At 40.9% G+C, this 22,843-nt stretch overlaps 1 protein-coding gene across 2 annotated transcripts; it reads right to left on the bottom strand.

The window, feature by feature from the left end:
* Positions 1–11,725: 11,725 nt before the first annotated feature.
* On the bottom strand, positions 11,726–22,691 carry LOC147185534 (WASP homolog-associated protein with actin, membranes and microtubules-like). 2 transcript variants are annotated; one of them, XM_086104596.1, is made up of 11 exons: positions 22,046–22,691; positions 21,557–21,730; positions 20,591–20,741; positions 19,807–19,976; positions 18,093–18,300; positions 16,947–17,131; positions 15,635–15,721; positions 15,389–15,484; positions 14,306–14,705; positions 13,991–14,133; positions 11,726–13,744 (listed from the first exon to the last, which is right to left on the bottom strand). In XM_086104596.1, exons 1-11 carry the CDS (start codon positions 22,619–22,621, stop codon positions 13,586–13,588), a joined length of 2,349 nt encoding a protein of 782 aa, XP_085960722.1. In that variant the 5' UTR covers positions 22,622–22,691; the 3' UTR covers positions 11,726–13,585. The 2 variants fall into 2 exon arrangements, with proteins under 2 accessions (XP_085960722.1, XP_085960724.1); XM_086104598.1 differs by lacking the exon at positions 11,726–13,744 and having other exon boundaries at positions 14,111–14,243.
* Between the last annotated feature and the right edge of the window lie 152 nt (positions 22,692–22,843).

The following is a 22,843-nucleotide window of genomic DNA, read 5'->3' on the forward strand; positions in this document are numbered from 1 at the left end:
CAGGAAACATGACGCAACCAACGCACATCATCTTGGTCAACATGTCAAATAAGAGTAATTTGTTTGCGATCTTGAAGAAAAAAAAAACATTTTGGGCTGTAAAATTGTGCTTTTTTATTTTATTTTTTAACTTCTTCATTCCTGGTCAAAATAAAAAACGGAAAGCCCAGTAAAATAGAAAGAGTCCACATTAAAGCACATCATGATGCTTCTGTTTGACAGGTGGCCTTGTAAGTGTGGTAAGTACAGTCCTGTATACCAGGTCTAAAATACAAAGCGATGGTGAAACATTTCTGGTGGGTAAAAACGAGGCAGCTCGTCTCTGTACCGCGCTGTACAATGTACATCACTAAACTGAGCCCTAATCCTAACGCACACAAAACCACAATAATTGAGCAGGGATTTACCATTTTTCTCTTGCCAGAGGAAAAAAAAACAGCCACAAAACTGCCTGTTTGCAGCGATGGAAAAACCCCAATGAGGAAATATCTGCAGTAGAGGATCCGAGGACAGGTTGCCTTGGCAACTTAATCCCACTCACTGCACCCCGCTCCCCCCCCCCCCCCCACCTTAAAAAATTGGGAAGCATACAGTCTCTAACATCTCATCTTTTTTATGGGACAAACAATGAGGGAATGAAACTTAATGACAATGCAAAGTAGTGTATTTCCTGTCTCCTCAAAATGACTCAACACAGCCATTAATGTCCTAACCACTGGCAACAAAAATGAATTCACCACGTGAAACCGCCACTTAACACTTAACCGCGACTTAACTCTATCTTCATTCTCATCAGAAATTGCCACGCAAACTATAAAATCTTGAAAGTACTTTGCATTTATTTTACCTACAGAGTGAGTTGAGGGATCATGCTTTTCGTTTTCTCCCAGTCTTGCTTCATGGTTTTAATGACCTATTTTAAATTGAGTAGTGTGACAGCACCACAAAGAGGTGCAAGTTGGAACTTCTGATAATTGTTTACTGGCCTGCTTGACAGCTTGCATTTGAAGTCCCTGTACCAAGAGTTCTAAGATGCACAATACTATAAACTAAACTTTCCACTTCCATATGCCAACATTCTTTATGACCTATTCAAAGTGTAATTTGTAAACACCAGTAAAATGCTTGACTTTACAATTTCATTTACAATAAATGAATTAACCAATTATTTAATAAGAGAAACAAAGAATACACGAGATATTCGATATTAGAATACACGAGCTGAATTATAGGGGGAAGAAAGAGCATGATGCTGATTTTCCAAGTGTGGTGCAAGTACCACTCGTAGTACACATGCTCACTCTATTAATTGGTTCAATAAATCAAAGACTGCAAATTTCCCCAATGTGGGACGAATAAAGGTTATCTTATCTTAAAAAATCACAGAATTATTTCTTTTAAATCAAGTCAATTACAATTGTGAAAACCCCTATCGCACTGAGGGGTGACATTAGAAAAATTGCTCTGGGGCAGACACGGCACGTACACTCGGCCCACATACCTCAATGAATGACGGTCCTGCAGTGGCCCACGTCTGGCATCCATGATGTGGGCCGCATTCGGCTCAGATCTGAGCCACATTGTAAAACCATATCTGGCCCTACTCCGGCCCGACGCTGGGCCAGAACAGGTTCCTGATATCAGCCTGAATTCAACCTCAACGAAGTCACATCTTTCATGAGCCATATTTGACCCACATTTTAAAAAAAGTCTCAAAAACGACTGTTATAAAAATATGTTTATTGTCATAATTTGTGAACCTCACATATAACTCCACATACACTGGAAAAATGCACTTTTCTTTATTTAACAGTGAACACAAAGTCCAAATTGGGATGCAGCTTACTCTTGAACGGTATTTTTCTGTCCATCAAATTGTTGCGCTCTCCTTGTCCTCTTTACTTCTCATGGTCTCCTTCCTGTCACCATCCCGATCAGGAGCCAGATGTAGCCATCTTTTGAATGTGACATCAATTTCCTGGTCTGAGGCCCAAGATGTTAGGCTGTTAGGTCTCACCGCGGCTGTAAGAACTGTAAGAAAACAAGAATGGACAGTGTGTTAGGAAAACAAACATTTGTACATGTCATGAACAATGAATGGTCAGTAAAAATAACCCCTGAAATTTCTCATAATAATAATAATAATAATACATTTCATTTATAAGCGTCTTTCAAGCCACTCTAGGACACTTTACAACCAAAACTAAACTAGGTGTGACGCTGTGGGGCGGAATATTTGCCACCAAAAACTAAACGTGAATAACTTTTAAATAGTTTATACTGAATTTGAATTACGTGAATTGAAGGTCAGTGGCTCGGATTATGGATGGACTTGTATATTTTACTCTGAATCATATTGAATAACTGAATCTGAATTGTACAATCTGAATTTGTAACGATATACTTTTTTTTCTTTGAAACTATTTGATCCTCACTGAAAATTCAATTCTGTTTATTTTCATATTCAGTCTTACAAAAATACAAAACAACGTTTTTTTCAACGACAGAATTGAGGTACTAAGTTTTATATTAACTTTATGGTCAAGTATGAAGTATACGGTTTGTATTGCAGCAAACGGAATCAAAATTAATTTCATTGTATTTCAGTACAGAAAGGGTTCTTTTTGGCAGCACCTTTGACTGTTCGATCACCGACATTTTCACAAGTGATGTGTCGGTCGCGAACGAGCCGGTACAACAGTTTTTAGCCAAAAAAAACAACCATGTATAGCAAGGCGTTTTTAGACGAAAAAAGCGACCATGTGTAGTAAGGCGTTTTTCGACAAAAAAAACGACCATGAATAGTAAGGCGTTTTTCAACAAAAAAAAACGACCATGAATAGTAAGGTGTTTTTAGCCGAAAAAAACGACCATGAATAGTAAGGCGTTTTTCAACAAAAAAAAACGACCATGAATAGTAAGGTGTTTTTAGCCGAAAAAAACGACCATGAATAGTAAGGCGTTTTAACAAAAAAAAAAACGACCATGTACAGTAAGTCGTTTTGAGCCGAAAAAAAAGGACCACGTATAGTAAGGTGTTTTTAGCCAAAAAAAACGACCACGTATAGTAATGCGCTTTTAGCCGCAAAAAATGACCATGTATAGTAAGCCGTTTTTAGACGAAAAAAAAGACCATGTAAAATAAGGAGTTTTTAGACAAAAATAACGACCATGTATAGTAAGGCGTTTTAACCCGAAAAAAATGACCATGTATATATAGTAAGGCGTTATTAGCCCAAAAAAATGATCATGTACTGTATAGTAAGAGGTTTTAACCCGAAAATAACGACCATGTATAGTAAGGCATTTTAACTCGAAAAAAACGACCATGTATAGGAAGGCGTTTTAACCCGAAAAAAACGACCATGTATAGTAAGGAGTTTTTAGACGAAAACAACAAACATGTACAATAAGGCGTTTTTAGCCGAAAAAAAACAACCGTGTGTAGGAAGGTGTTTTTAGCCAAAAAAAACGACCATGTTTAGGAAGGTGTTTTTAGCCGAAAAAAAGCGACCATGTATATAAGGCGTTTTTAGCCGAAAAAAAGGACCATGTATAGTAAGGCGTTTTTAGGCGAAAACAACGACCATGTATAGTAAGGTGTTTTTAGCCAAAAAAAACGACCATGTTTAGGAAGGTGTTTTTAGCCGAAAAAAAGCGACCATGTATATAAGGCGTTTTTAGCCGAAAAAAAGGACCATGTATAGTAAGGCGTTTTTAGGCGAAAACAACGACCATGTATAGTAAGGTGTTTTTAGCCGAAAAAAAACGACCATGTAGAGTAAGGCGTTTTTAGCCGAAAAAAAAGGACCATGTACAATAAGGCGTTTTTAGCCAAAAAAAAACCAACCGTGTGTAGTAGGGCGTTTTTAGCCGAAAAGTAAACGACCATGTATAGTAAGGTGTTTTTAGCTGAAAAAAAACCGAACATGTATAGTAAGGTGTTTTTAGCCGAAAAACAAAAAGACCATGTATAGTAAGGCGTTTTTAGCCGGAAAAAAAAAACGACCACATATAGTAAGGTGTTTTGAGCCGAAAATAACGACCATGTATAGTAAGGTGTTTTTAGCCGAAAAAAACCCCGACCATGTACAGTAAGGCGTTTTTAGCCGAAAAAAACGACCATGTATAGTAAGGTGTTTTTAGCCGAAAAAAAACGACCATGTATAGTAAGGCGTTTTTGGACGAATTTTTTAGCCGAAAAAACCGACCATGTGTAGTAAGGCGTTCTTAGACAAAAATAACGACCATGTATAGTAAGGCGTTTTAACCCGAAAAAAATGACCATGTATATATAGTAAGGCGTTATTAGCCCAAAAAAATGATCATGTACTGTATAGTAAGAGGTTTTAACCCGAAAATAACGACCATGTATAGTAAGGCATTTTAACTCGAAAAAAACGACCATGTATAGGAAGGCGTTTTAACCCGAAAAAAACGACCATGTATAGTAAGGAGTTTTTAGACGAAAACAACAAACATATACAATAAGGCGTTTTTAGCCGAAAAAAAACAACCGTGTGTAGGAAGGTGTTTTTAGCCAAAAAAAACGACCATGTTTAGGAAGGTGTTTTTAGCCGAAAAAAAGCGACCATGTATATAAGGCGTTTTTAGCCGAAAAAAAGGACCATGTATAGTAAGGCGTTTTTAGGCGAAAACAACGACCATGTATAGTAAGGTGTTTTTAGCCAAAAAAAACGACCATGTTTAGGAAGGTGTTTTTAGCCGAAAAAAAGCGACCATGTATATAAGGCGTTTTTAGCCGAAAAAAAGGACCATGTATAGTAAGGCGTTTTTAGGCGAAAACAACGACCATGTATAGTAAGGTGTTTTTAGCCGAAAAAAAACGACCATGTAGAGTAAGGCGTTTTTAGCCGAAAAAAAAGGACCATGTACAATAAGGCGTTTTTAGCCAAAAAAAAACCAACCGTGTGTAGTAGGGCGTTTTTAGCCGAAAAGTAAACGACCATGTATAGTAAGGTGTTTTTAGCTGAAAAAAACCCGAACATGTATAGTAAGGTGTTTTTAGCCAAAAAACAAAAAGACCATGTATAGTAAGGCGTTTTTAGCCGGAAAAAAAACCCGACCACATATAGTAAGGTGTTTTGAGCCGAAAATAACGACCATGTATAGTAAGGTGTTTTTAGCCGAAAACCCCCCCGACCATGTACAGTAAGGCGTTTTTAGCCGAAAAAAACGACCATGTATAGTAAGGTGTTTTTAGCCGAAAAAAACCGACCATGTATAGTAAGGCGTTTTTGGACGAATTTTTTAGCCGAAAAAACCGACCATGTGTAGTAAGGCGTTTTTAGACAAAAATAACGACCATGTATAGTAAGGCGTTTTAACCCGAAAAAAACGACCATGTATATATAGTAAGGCGTTATTAGCCCAAAAAAATGACCATGTACTGTATAGTAAGAGGTTTTAACCCGAAAATAACGACCATGTATAGCAAGGTGTTTTAACCCGAAAATAACGACCATGTATAGTAAGGCATTTTAACTCGAAAAAAACGACCATGTATAGGAAGGCGTTTTTAGCCGAAAAAAACGACCATGTATAGTAAGGAGTTTTTAGATGAAAACAACGAACATGTACAATAAGGCGTTTTTAGCCGAAAAAAAACAACCGTGTGTAGGAAGGTGTTTTTAGCCCAAAAAAACCCGACCATGTTTAGGAAGGAGTTTTTAGCCGAAAAAAAGCGACCATGTATATAAGGCGTTTTTAGCCGAAAAAAAGGACCATGTATAGTAAGGCGTTTTTAGGCGAAAACAACGACCATGTATAGTAAGGTGTTTTTAGCGAAAAAAAACGACCATGTATAGTAAGGCGTTTTTAGCCGAAAAAAAAGGACCATGTACAATAAGGCGTTTTTAGCCAAAAACAAAATAACCGTGTGTAGTAGGGTGTTTTTAGCCGAAAAGTAAACGACCATGTATAGTAAGGTGTTTTTAGCTGAAAAAGAAACGAACATGTATAGTAAGGCGTTTTTAGCCGAAAAAAAAGGACCATGTGTCGTTAGGCGTTTTTAGCCGGAAAAAAACGACCATGTATAGTAAGGTGTTTTTAGCCGAAAAACAAAAAGACCATGTATAGTAAGGCGTTTTTACCGAAAAAAAAGAAACGACAATGTACAGTAAGGCGTTTTTAGCCGAAAAAAACGACCATGTATAGTAAGGCGTTTTTAGCCGGAAAAAAAACGACCATGTATAGTAAGGCGGTTTTAGCCGAAAAAAAACGACCATGTATAGTAAGGCGTTTTTAGCCGAAAAAAACGACCATGTATAGTAAGGCGTTTTAACAAAAAAAAAAATGACCATGTAAACTAAGGTGTCTTGAGCCGAAAAAAACGACCATGTAAACTAAGGTGTCTTGAGCCGAAAAAAACGACCATGTATAGTAAGGCGTTTTTAGACGAAAACAACGAACATGTACAATAAGGCGTTTTTAGCCGAAAAAAAACAACCGTGTGTAGGAAGGTGTTTTTAGCCCAAAAAAAACGACCATGGTTAGGAAGGAGTTTTTAGCCGAAAAAAAGCGACCATGTATATAAGGCATTTTTAGCCGGAAAAAAGGACCATGTATAGTAAGGTGTTTTTAGCTGAAAAGTAAACGACCATGTATAGTAAGGTGTTTTTAGCTGAAAAAAAACGAACATGTATAGTAAGGCGTTTTTAGCCGAAAAAAAGGACCATGTATAGTAAGGTGTTTTTAGCCGAAAAACAAAAAGACCATGTATAGTAAGGCGTTTTTAGCCGGAAAAAAAAACGACCATGTGTAGTAAGGCGTTTTTAGACAAAAATAACGACCATGTATAGTAAGGCGTTTTAACCCGAAAAAAACGACCATACATATATAGTAAGGCGTTATTAGCCCAAAAAAATGACCATGTACTGTATAGTAAGAGGTTTTAACCCGAAAATAACGACCATGTATAGCAAGGCGTTTTTAGCCGAAAAAAACGACCATGTATAGTAAGGAGTTTTTAGACGAAAACAACGAACATGTACAATAAGGCGTTTTTAGCCGAAAAAAAACAACCGTGTGTAGGAAGGTGTTTTTAGCCCAAAAAACCCCGACCATGTTTAGGAAGGAGTTTTTAGCCGAAAAAAGCGACCATGTATATAAGGCGTTTTTAGCCGAAAAAAAGGACCATGTATAGTAAGGCGTTTTTAGGCGAAAACAACGACCATGTATAGTAAGGTGTTTTTAGCCGAAAAAAAACGACCATGTATAGTAAGGCGTTTTTAGCCGAAAAAAAAGGACCATGTACAATAAGGCGTTTTTTAGCCAAAAAAAACCCAACCGTGTGTAGTAGGGTGTTTTTAGCCGAAAAAAAAACGACCACGTATAGTAAGGTGTTTTGAGCCGAAAATAACGACCATGTATAGTAAGGTGTTTTTAGCCGAAAACCCCCCCGACAATGTACAGTAAGGTGTTTTTAGCCGAAAAAAACCAACCATGTATAGTAAGGCGGTTTTAGCCGAAAAAACCCCACCATGTATAGTAAGGCGGTTTTAGCCGAAAAAAACCGACCATGTATAGTAAGGCGTTTTTAGCCGAAAAAAACGACCATGTATAGTAAGGCGTTTTAACTAAAAAAAAACCGACCATGTATACTAAGGTGTCTTGAGCCGAAAAAAAACGACCATGTATAGTAAGGTGTTTTTAGCCGAAAAAAACCGACCATGTATAGTAAGGCGTTTTTGGACGAATTTTTTAGCCGAAAAAACCGACCATGTGTAGTAAGGCGTTTTTAGACAAAAAAAAAGACCATGTATAGTAAGTTTTTTTTAGCCGAAAAAAACGACCATGTATAGTAAGGCGTTTTTAGCCGAAAAAAACAACCATGTATAGTAAGGCGGTTTTAGCCGAAAAAAAACGACCATGTATAGTAAGGCGTTTTTAGCCGAAAAAAACGACCATGTATAGTAAGGCGGTTTTAGCCGAAAAAAAACGACCATGTATAGTAAGGCGGTTTTAGCCGAAAAAAAACGACCATGTATAGTAAGGCGTTTTTAGACGAAAACAACGAACATGTACAATAAGGCGTTTTTAGCCGAAAAAAAAACCGTGTGTAGGAAGGTGTTTTGAGCCGAAAAAACCCCACCATGTATAGTAAGGCGGTTTTTGCCGAAAAAAACCGACCATGTATAGTAAGGCGGTTTTAGCCGAAAAAAAACGACCATGTATAGTAAGGCGTTTTAACAAAAAAAAAACGACCATGAACATTAAGGCGTTTTAACTAAAAAAAAAAAGACCATGTATAGTAAGTTTTTTTTAGCCGAAAAAAACCACCATGTATAGTAAGGCGTTTTTAGCCGAAAAAAACGACCATGTATAGTAAGGCGTTTTTAGACGAAAACAACGAACATGTACAATAAGGCGTTTTTAGCCGAAAAAAAACAACCGTGTGTAGGAAGGTGTTTTTAGCCGAAAAAACCCGACCATGTATAGTAAGGCGGTTTTAGCCGAAAAAAACCGACCATGTATAGTAAGGCGTTTTTAGCCGAAAAAAACCGACCATGTATAGTAAGGGGCGGCCCGGTAGTCCAGTGGTTAGCACGTCGGCTTCACAGTGCAGAGGTACCGGGTTCGATTCCAGCTCCGGCCTCCCTGTGTGGAGTTTGCATGTTCTCCCCGGGCCTGCGTGGGTTTCCTCCGGGTGCTCCGGTTTCCTCCCACATTCCAAAAACATGCATGTCAGGCTGATTGGACGCTCTAAATTGTCCCTAGGTGTGAGTGTGGGCGTGGATGGTTGTTCGTCTCTGTGTGCCCTGCGATTGGCTGGCAACTGATTCAGGGTGTCCCCCGCCTACTGCCCGGAGATGGCTGGGATAGGCTCCAGCACCCCCCGCGACCCTAGTGAGGATCAAGCGGTTCGGAAAATGGATGGATGTATAGTAAGGCGGTTTTTGCCGAAAAAAAACGACCATGTATAGTAAGGTGTTTTTAGCCGAAAAAACCCGACCATGTATATAGTAAGGCGGTTTTAGCCGAAAAAAACCGACCATGTATAGTAAGGCGTTTTAACTAAAAAAAAACGACCATGAACATTAAGGCGTTTTAACTAAAAAAAAAAAGACCATGTATAGTAAGTTTTTTTTAGCCGAAAAAAACCACCATGTATAGTAAGGCGTTTTTAGCCGAAAAAACCCGACCATGTATAGTAAGGTGGTTTTAGCTGAAAAAAACCGACCATGTATAGTAAGGCGTTTTTAGCCGAAAAAAACGACCATGTATAGTAAGGTGTTTTTAGCCGAAAAAAACCGACCATGTATAGTAAGGCGGTTTTAGCCGAAAAAAAAACGACCATGTATAGTAAGGCGTTTTAACAAAAAAAAAAACGACCATGTATACTAAGGTGTCTTGAGCCGAAAAAAACGACCATGTATAGTAAGGCGTTTTTAGACGAAAAAAACGACCATGTATAGTAAGGTGTTTTTAGCCGAAAAAACCCGACCATGTATATAGTAAGGCGGTTTTAGTCGAAAAAAACCGACCATGTATAGTAAGGCGTTTTTAGCCGAAAAAAAACAACCGTGTGTAGGAAGGTGTTTTTAGCCGAAAAAACCCGACCATGTATCGTAAGGCGGTTTTAGCCGAAAAAAACCGACCATGTATAGTAAGGCGTTTTTAGCCGAAAAAACCAACCATGTATATAGTAAGGCGGTTTTAGCCGAAAAAAACCGACCATGTATAGTAAGGCGTTTTAACTAAAAAAAAAAAGACCATGAACATTAAGGCGTTTTAACTAAAAAAAAAAAGACCATGTATAGGAAGTTTTTTTTAGCCGAAAAAAACCACCATGTATAGTAAGGCGTTTTTAGCCGAAAAAAACGACCATGTACAATAAGGCGTTTTTAGCCGAAAAAAACCAACCGTGTGTAGGAAGGTGTTTTTAGCCGAAAAAACCCGACCATGTATAGTAAGGCGGTTTTAGCTGAAAAAATCCGACCATGTATATAGTAAGGCGTTTTTAGCCGAAAAAAACGACCATGTATAGTAAGGTGTTTTTAGCCGAAAAAAACCGACCATGTATAGTAAGGCGGTTTTAGCCGAAAAAAAACGACCATGTATAGTAAGGTGTCTTGAGCCGAAAAAACGACCATGAACAGTAAGGCGTTTTAACAAAAAAAAAAAGACCATGTATAGTAAGTTTTTTTTAGCCGAAAAAAACGACCATGTATAGTAAGGCGTTTTTAGACGAAAAAAACGACCATGTATAGTAAGGTGTTTTTAGCCGAAAAAAACCGACCATGTATAGTAAGGCGGTTTTAGTCGAAAAAAACCGACCATGTATAGTAAGGCGTTTTTAGCCGAAAAAAAACAACCGTGTGTAGGAAGGTGTTTTTAGCCGAAAAAACCCGACCATGTATAGTAAGGCGGTTTTAGCCGAAAAAAACCGACCATGTATAGTAAGGCGTTTTTAGCCGAAAAAAACGACCATGTATAGTAAGGTGTTTTTAGCCGAAAAAAACCGACCATGTATAGTAAGGCAGTTTTTGCCGAAAAAACCCGACCATGTATATAGTAAGGCGGTTTTAGCCGAAAAAAACCGACCATGTATAGTAAGGCGTTTTAACTAAAAAAAAAAAGACCATGAACATTAAGGCGTTTTAACTAAAAAAAAAAAGACCATGTATAGTAAGTTTTTTTTAGCCGAAAAAAACCACCATGTATAGTAAGGCGTTTTTAGACGAAAACAACGAACATGTACAATAAGGCGTTTTTAGCCGAAAAAAAACAACCGTGTGTAGGAAGGTGTTTTTAGCCGAAAAACCCGACCATGTATAGTAAGGCGGTTTTAGCTGAAAAAAACCGACCATGTATAGTAAGGCGTTTTTAGCCGAAAAAAACGACCATGTATAGTAAGGTGTTTTTAGCCGAAAAAAACCGACCATGTATAGTAAGGCGGTTTTTGCCGAAAAAACCCGACCATGTATATAGTAAGGCGGTTTTAGCCGAAAAAAACCGACCATGTATAGTAAGGCGTTTTTAGACGAAAACAACGAACATGTACAATAAGGCGTTTTTAGCCGAAAAAAAACAACCGTGTGTAGGAAGGTGTTTTTAGCCGAAAAACCCGACCATGTATAGTAAGGCGGTTTTAGCTGAAAAAAACCGACCATGTATAGTAAGGCGTTTTTAGCCGAAAAAAACGACCATGTATAGTAAGGTGTTTTTAGCCGAAAACAACCGACCATGTATAGTAAGGCGGTTTTTGCCGAAAAAACCCGACCATGTATATAGTAAGGCGGTTTTAGCCGAAAAAAACCGACCATGTATAGTAAGGCGTTTTAACTAAAAAAAAAAAGACCATGAACATTAAGGCGTTTTAACTAAAAAAAAAAGACCATGTATAGTAAGTTTTTTTTAGCCGAAAAAAACCACCATGTATAGTAAGGCGTTTTTAGACGAAAACAACGAACATGTACAATAAGGCGTTTTTAGCCGAAAAAAAACAACCGTGTGTAGGAAGGTGTTTTTAGCCGAAAAAACCCGACCATGTATAGTAAGGCGGTTTTAGCTGAAAAAAACCACCATGTATACTAAGGTGTCTTGAGCCGAAAAAAACGACCATGAACAGTAAGGCGTTTTAACAAAAAAAAAAGACCATGTATAGTAAGTTTTTTTTAGCCGAAAAAAACGACCATGTATAGTAAGGCGTTTTTAGACGAAACCAATGACTATACATGGTCGAGGTGACTCCGCAATCAGATCAGCGTTCAATGTTAAGATTTATTCAACCAACCAGCTCCTCGTTACTGCATTACAATCATCGCGGCATCAAAAACATTTAATGAAACAAAACAAAACAAAAAAAGGCAGCAGCTCATCACATTCCAAACAATTCAAGGACACATTTTTGGGTTGGGAAGAGTTTTGCCCAAGATTCATTGTGACATCGAGTGCTGAATCGCGCGTACACACGCACGCTGCTACACACAAAACCTTCAAAAACACATCAACATCTTAGAGAGTTCATTCATTCTTAACCAACATGTTAGAAATCATCGAGTGTTCATTTAAAACTTCAAAAGTAATTTATTTACTACAGTTCACACTGCACATTCTTCATGTGAGATGTTTTTGTTGGGTAGTGTGCTGTGACATTTTTCGAATGTAAAACGTAACTCGGCTCAATAAAGGTTGAGTAAGTTGTATACTAAATAAAAGTTTCAGTGCCAAGGGGTCCAAGACAAAGCTGTGACGTAACAAGGACGAAAATAATTTGCCCTGGACAAGGTCAACTACGTTTGAATACATTCCTAATACTTGATCACAGCAACAAAAACAGCAAGAAAAAAGAAATAGTCACGACACTAAGAGCTGTGCATTAAGGCCACACTGAAAATTAAGAAATTACATGACAAGAAGCCTTAAGGGGCGCAGTACAAAATGCAGCCATCCACCTTTTAAACTGCATTTGTTGTTCAGCATGTCTGAGGACCCCAGACTGGTCGCCAGTCAATCACAAGGCACATTCTGTGGATAAACAAGAAATGACTCACCCATTCACACCTTTGTGCAATTTAGTGAAACCAACATGCATGTTTCCAACGACGGACCTCTGCGGCAGAGGCTGTATTCCTGTACATTGGTATTTGAATTTCACTTAATACAATACCATAATTGTCTGCCAAGACGCACAAGATGCTCTGCTCTATCACACAGCTGCAGTGTAGGATGACTTATTTGATGTCAGATTGTTTTGCCTTGAGTATCGTAGGCTGGTATCGGCAGCCTTCAGGAGACCCCGATACCTTGACATAAGGCCGGTATTGGCCCAATAATGATCCCTGGTGTCGTTAAAATTATTGCTCCGGTAAAACAGGTTGAATTTTGCCATTTTATTTCTTGGGAATAATTACATCTCTCACTGATTCTGAGAAGATAATAACTTTGATTTGAAAAATATATATATAATGGTGTATTAGGATGTTTTCATGTAAAGCGTATGAAAAATACATTCACGAGAGGGAAGTCAGCAAAGGTCGCACAGGGACATTGGCCCAAACATGCCGACATGTTTTCCACCCTAACCACTTTAATTTGCTTTCATGTGGCGTCTTCACACATTTCCCCCCCAAATAAACTCAGCCGTGATTTACATAACGTAATCGCACAATGCACAATGATTGCAGTTGTATGCATCCTAAATTTGGAATATGTGCTCAGCGCCCTCCTTTCAGCTGTGGCAATTCGGTACAATTGCCACTTCCTTTGTGTTACTATGACCAACGATGAGTCATCATGAGGCGAGGGGAAGAAAAAACCCCCAAAACGAAACGCCCTAATGTGCTGTGTGTTATCTGGACGACCGTGTCTCTCCCCTGTTTACATGACAACAGCGAAACATGGATGAGCTAGTGTGGCTAATGACACTTAATTGTGGCTAGGAGAATTTGATATGGTTTAGCCACATTGCTGAAAGGGTTTCATGACCCAGTAGAGGATGACAGAAAAAAAAAAAAAGACTGAATCAAAGTTCCATACAAAAATTTGGCCGTAATTTAAGTCGATTAAGTAGCAAAGGTGTCGGAAGAGTAGATTTATGAATGCACGTGTGCGGATGTCCTCAACTGTCCCAGTCTCCACTCTGTGCGTCCTCGTCTCCTTTGTCTTCGTCGTCGGAGTCGGCCGACACCTTCTTCATCCTCATCATGGCTGCTTTGATGCTGCGCTCCAGCTCGTTGTCTTGCCTGCCGCCGAGCATGTCGCAGGGAGCCGGAAGCACCTAAAAGTTGACAGCCAGTTAAATTTGAGAGAATTTTCTGAAGGGAATGCAAACCCGTATGAGCCCTCTCAGCTTCATTTCCTCCTTGCGCTGGTTTTCGGATGCATTTTGCTTTGAGTGTAACGTTTTGCAATGTTTTGCAATGTATTTCTATTTAGACTTCCCAGTAAACCGGAATGCGGCATCATCGGCTTCAAGCCGGATTTTAATTAAGACTCCGAGGTTCTCCAGCGGAGAACATCTGACCTTCTTCAAGGTGACCCCTTGTCGGATGGCCGACATCAGGCTGCTTCTCTGGTCCCCGAAGGCGGGAGGTATCGGGGGCGCGGGGGCCTTCCGAAGCCGGCTCTGTCCACGCCGCAGCGAGGCTAACACTTCATCCATGGGTCCTACAGCAACAATGCAGTTAGTCTTTTTGTTGACAAGCTTCATCCTCCACAACGGCAAAGACAAGAAGAAGCTGGAAGGCTGCGTTTTGGTGGTGGTGGTGAAATACCTCCTGTTTTCGAGATGAAAATGCTGTCATATTTTTGAGATACAAAGTCAACATTGAAGCCTTACCGATATTTTGTGTGAGTGTGTTCTTGGCTGCAAAAGGAGGTTCTTCTCGGTCACAGAGCGGCATGGGTTTATCCTCACGGGAAGTGCTGAATGATGATGGTGGTGGTGGTGGTGGACGAAGAGGAGGAAGGGGTGGTGGCGGTGGTGGTGGTGGGGGTGTAGAGGGTACAGTTGCGGTTTTTCCAGATAGAGGAGGTGGTGGTGAAGGGTAGATTTGGACTGGAACGTCTCGAGGCTGCGCTTTCACCGGAAGCGTTTTGCGCCTCGGTGCCGTGCGGATGGAGGGAAGCCCATCAGAGGAGGGAGGCGGGCCGAGGCTGATGATGGAGAGTGGCTGGGAGGGGCAAGACGACTCTGTGGGAGACCTCCGGGACTTTAGCACATACTGACCCGGTCGCTTCTTTGGGGAGAGGAGGAGAAGGACAAAGAGACAGATGGTGAAGACGGGAAGTTGCACAACTCTTTGTGTAGTTTTAACTTAGCTTCTAATTGCAGGAATGGATGAATTTAATTTGGCATCCACCAGCAAGTGAGATGTTTTGTGTTTTGAGTTAAGGGCATGAACCAAATTCAACTCTTAAGTCAAGGCACCGCTGTACCACAAGAATGACCACAGTGGGAAATGTCAAGTAAAATTGAAAAATAACAATGAAGCTGACGATTCAATTTTGATAATTTCTTACTCTCTACGACATTATGAACTAAGATAGCTGAAAGGGGGCGTGTCGTATCTACCCATTCATATCTGTGGTAATGACATCATGAGTAATCATAAGGTAGGTAGTAGCACAGTGCAATAGTTGATCTCTCTCTTTTATTGATTGTGCCAAAACCTAATTTTCTGAAACATGGGTCACTATGACTCATTTTGTGATGTCGGGTCGCATACAGTATCGAGTTTTTGTGCAAATGTTTGTGGAAGTGAGGCCATCCACATCAGAACTATTAATACACTTTTTGAATTGATAATGACAAACAACTGAAAGGCGGGTCTCTCCCTGATGCTTGCATCCAGAACATGAAATAAGGGATAACCTTCAAGAGGAAGCCTTGCAGAAGGGACAAAATAAGAGCAGGTTGAACCTCTTTGAAGGATCTTAATCTGTTGACAGTCTTCTCTCGCTCCTGGTCCACCCACTGCTTCCTCCTCTGCTCCTCCTCCTTCCTCTTCTCTCGTTTCTACAAACAACAGCAAGAGAGAGACAGAGAGAGAGAGAGAAGTTGAAGGCGACACTGCGGGGAGACAGACAGAATTCGATTGCGGCTCATTAGGAGCCTCTGCCGACGTGGGAGTATCTCTCTGACTGTCTCGTTGCCATGGCGACATACCAAGTGGACCTGATGATGCTGGGCGAAGACTCTGGATCTGTGCTCGGCTGTGAGCTGCTTCTGCTTGTGGGCCTCCACACATTGATCCTACATAAAACACACGCATCATGAAAAAAAAGTCTTTAGGTGCAGTTGTTGGAAGTCTTGTTTCATCACCGTTAGTTTGAACAGTGTGAATCAAGTCGACATGCGGTTTTCGCGAACGGCCTCAAAACGCTGTTCAGAACACTGCAGGACGTGTTTTTTCCATTGGGAGGTTGTTTACAAGTGCGAGGTTCAATCGCCTGATGTGTAGCAGGAAGTCACCAACTGTATTTTTATTTTTTGCGATTGTTCTGATTTAGTCGTTTTTGGCCACGGAGCTAGGTGGGCCACAGACAGGTAGGAAAAAAATTACAGGTAGCCGAGTGCCTCCTGCAATTTTTTTTCCTTTCCTTTTTATGATTGCCAGACCCAAACGTTTGCTGATTTTTTTTTTCTTTTAAATGCAGTAAGTTGTTATTATTTTAACATTACCACAGCAGATAAACATCATGACAACGTCACCCCCCCACCAAAAAGAAAACAAAACAAAACCAAAAAAAAGGGGTCAATTTTTTTCAGATTTTTCTCTCTGTTGTAATTTATATCACTATTGTTGAAAGCATTAAGAAATCAAAAAATAACTTATCATTGTTTAGGTTTTAATTAATCAACCAATTAATCAGTTATCAGAATTTGATTCTGCCAAATATCGGAATTGGACTTAAAAAAAAAAATCCTGATCTGCTGCGCCATATAAACTTTTATATATTGCGCCTCCCCCCAATTTTTTTTTTGGGGGGGATGCCAGAGGAGAGCGCAGTACCCGGCGAAAACCCACGCAGGCACCTCTCTACTGTGAGGCCGACGTGCTAACCAATCAACCATCGTGCGACCATGAAATATAAACAATTCCTTTTTTTTTCTTCTACAAAGTGGGTTGCGGGTTAGAAACTACAGAAAATTTGGAGGCATGCTGAGATGACAGTTGAGCACCAATGTCCTAGGTACCTATTACTACTTTTCTATTGGCCAGGGCTTCAGTGCCATCTTATGGAATTTTAGGATGTAACAGAAAGAGCCCCCCCCACCCCACACACACACACACCTCCAAAACAACCCGATGAGTACAACAAATAACTGTTTATCGGTTACACACACAAAAAAAAAAAGTTTCACTGAATAAAACATATGTGCTAAAAACATGACCACTTTATATAGTGAAAAAAACAAAATGCCCTTTCATGCCCAATGGTCATTTTAAAAAGTCAAAGCGATTCACTCGCGGCACCTTTTTGTTGCGCAGGTATGCTCGCCGAGCACAGATGTTGCCTCTCTTGGTCTCCAGGTTCTGGAGACGTTTTTTGAGCTGACGGATGGCTGGAGGCTCTGTGTGATGAAGTTCTGTGTGAATCATGCTGTGGAGCTCCTCTGGATCCTCGCAGACATCGTAATAGACCACCTCCTCCTTCAATTCTAAAACACATTCCAGGTCCAGTCAGCAATTTCCATCACAACCTTAGTTGACTAGAATCAACACGTGATTGCGAGGCTTGAGGTTGCTTTAAGCCCCGTTTCAGACTGTTGACAAAGGTAGCAAAATGTGCATTCTTGTGTCAGGGTTCGCCAAACGGTCGGCAGACGTTCGGCGGAAATTTTGCGACACGAAAAGTACAGGCAAACGTTTGGTGACCGTTGGCGACCTTGACCACACCCTGATGAACCTTGACAAGAACGCACTATTTGCTAACTTTGAAAACACCCACACTTGTTCGCAGCTCAGTAGGACGGGAGCTTCAGTCGAAGCAAGGCAGCCTCAATCTCATTTTCAAATCTATCATCTATCCAACCCACTTTTATGGAATAATTTGCACCTTAATATTGACACTTTTAATGAGGATACAGCACCAGAACTTATCCTCCATTCCTACTTTGGTCGTACTAAATGACAGTAGCTCACATTTTGACGTCCTCACATTATTCAAAGTATTTTCATTGACACAGTTTTCTGTTTGAATAAAATGTCATTTCAGTGCTGTCTCGTACAATAATGTATAATAATTTGCAAAAACATGAATGCTATATGCACTTTTTTCCAGGCACTGTATTTTTGCCGGGTGTGTTTTATAACAAATATGATAATTGTAAAACTCATCATGCAGATGAACCATTTCGGCTTTCAGGGGAGCAAAAATGCTTCTACACTTTAAGTGTTGGCAACAATGCAAAATAAATTAAGTCAAGTGATCGTGTCACTAATAACTAACTTTTTTTTTTTTTTTTTTTTTAACAGACGTTTGTGTGTTGAAATTGGGTTGAAGGGTCTGGCAGTTATGTCACTGGAGCATCTGGTACTATTATGCGCATTCAAATATGCGTTCTTGACTTCATCGTTTGACCTAAAAATGTGTCTGTTACTCATGTGCAGCACGAACACCTCTGATCTGACGCCGCAAGGTGTCTGTCTGAGTCACCAGCAGCTGCTCCTCGTTTTTCAGGATTTCAAACTTGGTGTTGTACAGTTCCAGTTGCGTTTCATAGAACTGCAACTCCAGCCGGTCTACGGTGTCCTGCTGTTGGTCTTGCTCGGGCGCTGAACCAGTGTCATCTGTCTGGCTCTGGTCTCTGCCATACAAGTTGACAAACTAGAACAAAACATAAAAGAAGGTAATGTCAGCTTCATGAATTATGCATGACCCATTCTGTTGATAAATGCATAAAAATCCCCTCCCCGCCAGTTGTCTGACCACTTTGCAAAAAAAAAAAGCGCAAGGATCTTTGTTTTCAAGTATTTTTTCCAGATTTCCTCAATCAGAAAAAGTTATAACACAGACGTTCGTAAATGAATATAGCTCTTGGATTGAACTCATTAGTCTGAATTTGATTCGTTTTTTTTCAGGCTTTTAAAAAAATAAGTATGTTTACATGGCAGCTCAATTCCGATTAAAATTTTTGGGGGCGGGGCGTAATGTTCGAGAGCCGACTGACATAATCCGTGAATCTGCAAAGTTGTTTTGACGAACAGTGTTGTGTCTATATTGGTCTTTTATTGAATCCCATTGGAAACGTGAATCATAAAGTTGACATACGTGGTGATGGTAATAATTCAACCACGCAGATGGCGTCATTTATTACGTGCGGTAATGATGTGATGTCATCCTAAGTAGACATCTCCATAAAATGAGGAGATTGAGGAGTGTCGTCTCATTTCGCCAAAATATTTCTATCTCCTCCCGCCTTGCTACTCTGGCAATATGACACACTTTCAAAGCGTGTTCATGTCGGCTGAGCTCTGCCACATACAAATGGAAACTGACTGGAAATCAGCCTCCAGCTTCGAGAGTGATTTGATTTGAGATGATGTGCTGCTCATTCCATGCACACGCACGCACACGGGCATCATGTTGTGAAATCAGCAGGTGCATTCAACAGAATCGCAATCGGTTATTTTGCCAGCGGTGATTGGGTGTAGGTGTTTTTCACTGATCTCATTAGCAAAAGAAAAAAACCCCCCACATACGCATAGTTGCAGACACAGCCAGCATCATCAAATTTGTAATTTAAAGAGTGTAGTGAGATGTTATGCAAGGTAAATGTGTGTACGCTCTGAATTTTTTTTCCTCAAACTCAGATTCAAACACCCAGCAGCAGCAGATAAGCTCTTTTTCAAAAATCTTTGATTATGGCATAACAAATACACAGCCATGTACTGAGACGACCGGTGCAGGCGCGCGCACACACACACACACACACACACACACACACACACACACACACACAAAGAGTCCTGAAGTCATATTTTGCCATACCAAAAACCTAAAAACGCAATACAGAGAGACACAAAAAAATGTACCCACAATCCAAAAACACACAAAAATTCTGTCTTACTCTCCCAGGCAGGTTTTGGAGATGCAGTAATGGGTTTTTTTGTGCTTCCGAGAGTCTTTTGTAAATAGATGAAAGGTCGTTTCATAACCGACGGGGACTATCAGGTGAAAGAGTGAGTGTGACCATCTCCAAAGCCTTGCCACAAGACAACAGAGCGGTGTTGATTCCACATGGACAGAATGTGCTAGAAATCCAGCCGCCCCACCCAAAATTTAGATCCATCGGCATGCTATTCATGCTAAACCAGTGAGCGTGATGTTCACCTCTTTTTTGATGCTGGCTTTCTTGCTGTTCAGACACATCTCAGTCGATCTCATGTGTTGCAGGGCTTCTTTGGCCAGGAGGAAGCGCAGTTTCTCCAGTCGGGGAGCTGCAGAAGCCCAGGCAGCGGCTCCAAAGCGATGCTTATCCTCCTCCATCTGCTTCACCATACCTGAACATGTACGGTATGTGCACGAGTCGGTTATGCATGTCTGCATCTGCACGACATCTCATTCCTCTACATTTGGTTGCGCTATACAAAATAATCGGCCTAATTTAATACAGTATAATATAATGAATACGGCCAAATCAGTAAGACTTGATAACATTGTAATGTTCCTTACATACTTGAATAAGGAGGCCAAACACTGATGAAAATTAAAACAAAAATAATATATATACACATATATAAAATTAAAAAATCTCTTTTGTTACCTACTTTATTTGTATGTGTTGCTGCTCCTTGTGTGTTTATAATTATTGTAACATTGATGCTGATTTCCATTAGCCTGCCGTCACTTGATTTTATGTTAGCAATGAAGATGCCTACTTTTTTTTGTCAGTTTTACAGCACACAAAGTGAAAAATAGCTTGAAGCAAGCACACTTTGTCTTGGTTGATTTCAAAAAGCCATTATGGAGCATCAAGTTGTAGGACATGACTGAATATTATGTGTATGAAGTTGCAATGGAACCAGGGACTGCAGTGATCTATTTGCTGCATGCGGCTGTAAAGTGAACAGAATTCAGCTTATTAATAATAAAGTGATTAAACACAATGAGTCACCAGCCAACGCCTTTGCAGTCTGCGCAAAGTAGGTGACTGTGATATCCTGAATGGACACGACTGCATCTTCCGCTTTGGCCCTCCACTCCTCCGCCTCCCCCTCCAGAGCTTCAATCCTCTTAGGACCCAAGTCATCAAACTCCAGGGACTTCTGCGGAAAACAGCAGTGTGGAACGTCAACTGTTCAAAGCTATTCTAACATGTATGAGAATGCGTTTTGGAAAACTGGTTTCAAACTGTCCGAGTGGCACAGTAGCTGCGGTGTAAGATAAAACTAGAAAATGGAGCTGCTGTTTCAATGAAATGCGATTTCCATAACATTCCAAGGCATTCCCAGTCCAGCCGGGAGACATAGTGTCTCCAGCATGACCTGGGCCATCCCCGGGGGCTCCTGCCGATGGGACATGCCCGGAACACCTCGACAGGGAAGGCATACAGGAGGCATCCTAACCAGATGCCCGAGCCACCTCATCTGGCTCCTCTCGACGTGGAGGAGCAGCGGCTTGATTCTGAGCCCCTCCCGGATGAGCAAGCTTTCTCACCGTATTTGTAAGGGAGAGCCTGGACCCCCTGCGAAGGAAACTCATTTTGGCCGATTGTCATTGGGATTTCCTTCTTTCAGTCACGACCCACAGCTCATGACCATAGGTTAGGGTAGAAACGTAGATCGCCTGGTAAATCGAGAGCTTCGCCTTTCACCTCAGCTCCTTCTTCACCGCGACAGACCAACAATATATCATTGCTTAATTGATGGATTTTAGCGTCTTTAATAAATGAAAGTGGAAGAATTAGGTCCTTCCATTTTTCTGAACGCAGCCCTCAAACTGAAAAATGTGGACACCCCCCTGGTCTTTTAACACCCTCCTTTGGTAGAAAGCAGATACTGCAGTCATGCAATGGAATAAGTCCTGTCAGTGGGTGCCACAGCACTAACGTCAACCCTTCAAGTGGCATGCTTTTATTTACCAGGATCTCCATTTTGTAGAGGCAAGCCAGCTCTCGCATGTCTCGAAAAGGCTGCAGCAGGTACTGAAAGAAGGCAGTGGCCTCAGTGAGCAGGTCCTGGTAGGCGTCATCCTCTTGTGCGTAGATAGCAAGCAGCGCGACCATCCGGTCCGCACCTCCGTGACTCTGCAGCAGCTGAGAGGGGACGCAATGTGTTGTTGAATTGTTGAATCATCCTATTTCACAAAGTTACAGTGCTATATGTCAATTATTACCTTTTGAATATGATGTTACATAATGACACTGGTGGATGCAGAGTGTGTGAGTAAGATTGGAAGGGAAGGAAGAGATCATACGTATAATTATTTAACCCTTATTTTACTCTTTTCTCAATCACTCTGCCTTGGTCAAACGCCACCCACAAGTGCGTGTGACGTCACGATCACCCAGTCAATAAAAGTTGTGAAAAGCGTGCTAAATCGAAGTTGTATGCATAATGAATGACTCTACCTGTCGTAGGTGACCCTTGGCCCTTGACATCTCGTCGTGCATGCTCTTTCTCTTCAACTCCTGGAGGTTCTCAAAGTAGTCATCCGAGTCGCGCTCATCCTGGTAGAATAGCGTGTCGAGCACTATTGTCCTCCCGCAAACGTCGATGGCGGTGCTGAAGTATTTTTCCAGCTTCCGACACGGCGCGTCCGACAGCCTCCGCTCGTCATCCGAACCGTACTTCCGACTCGGGAAAAGTAAATCCCATCCACTGCCGTCTTCGAACTCCGACAAGTCGGGAAAGCAAGGCGCCAAGACATCGCTGACACACATTAGCTGCTGATGGATGTGTTTTAAATTGCTCATCGAGAAGAGGCCGGCCCAGCTGCTTTGATGCTCCCCCGTCAAGCTAAATTCTTCTTTTCGCTTCCGCCGCTGTAATGTCCTGTTGTGGCAGGTGACCGCGAACTTACACTCGATTACGTTCCATTGGACGATAAAACCCAACTTAAACACCTCCGGTTCTTCGAAGATGTTACTTTTTATCGCCACCCATCCGTCCAAGCTGTCCGGGCGCTCACACTCAACGTTGCTCATCGTTGAAAATGTTTGGACACGGGCCTCCTCAAAACTGGGTCTCTGTTTACAACGTCCGCCATTTGCGTGACGTGAGATGCATTCAGAGACCACAAAGAAAATGGGATTTCACCAGCAAAGCTCATGGTCTCATCCAAGCGACTCGCAAACACAAAACGGCGTTGAAATAGCACTGCACATGAGTTTTCAGGACATAAATCATTAATGGTCATTTTTATCATT

This window comes from Hippocampus guttulatus, unplaced genomic scaffold (assembly GCF_054856545.1).
Source record: "Hippocampus guttulatus isolate MCC_2025c unplaced genomic scaffold, RoL_Hgut_1.0 HiC_scaffold_102, whole genome shotgun sequence".
In the NCBI taxonomy this organism is placed as follows: domain Eukaryota; kingdom Metazoa; phylum Chordata; class Actinopteri; order Syngnathiformes; family Syngnathidae; genus Hippocampus; species Hippocampus guttulatus.

What these genes read in the sequence shown, in the direction of transcription:
- LOC147185534 (XM_086104596.1), bottom strand. Translation starts at nt 22,621, where the DNA reads ATGAGCAACGTTGAGTGTGAGCGCCCGGACAGCTTGGACGGATGGGTG. An exon ending in CCAAGGGTCACCTACGACAG is followed by an intron (nt 21,731 to 22,045) that starts GTAGAGTCATTC and finishes GTCCCCTCTCAG; the next exon opens with CTGCTGCAGAGTCACGGAGG. An exon ending in AAGCCAGCATCAAAAAAGAG is followed by an intron (nt 18,301 to 19,806) that starts GTGAACATCACG and finishes GTTTTGTTCTAG; the next exon opens with TTTGTCAACTTGTATGGCAG.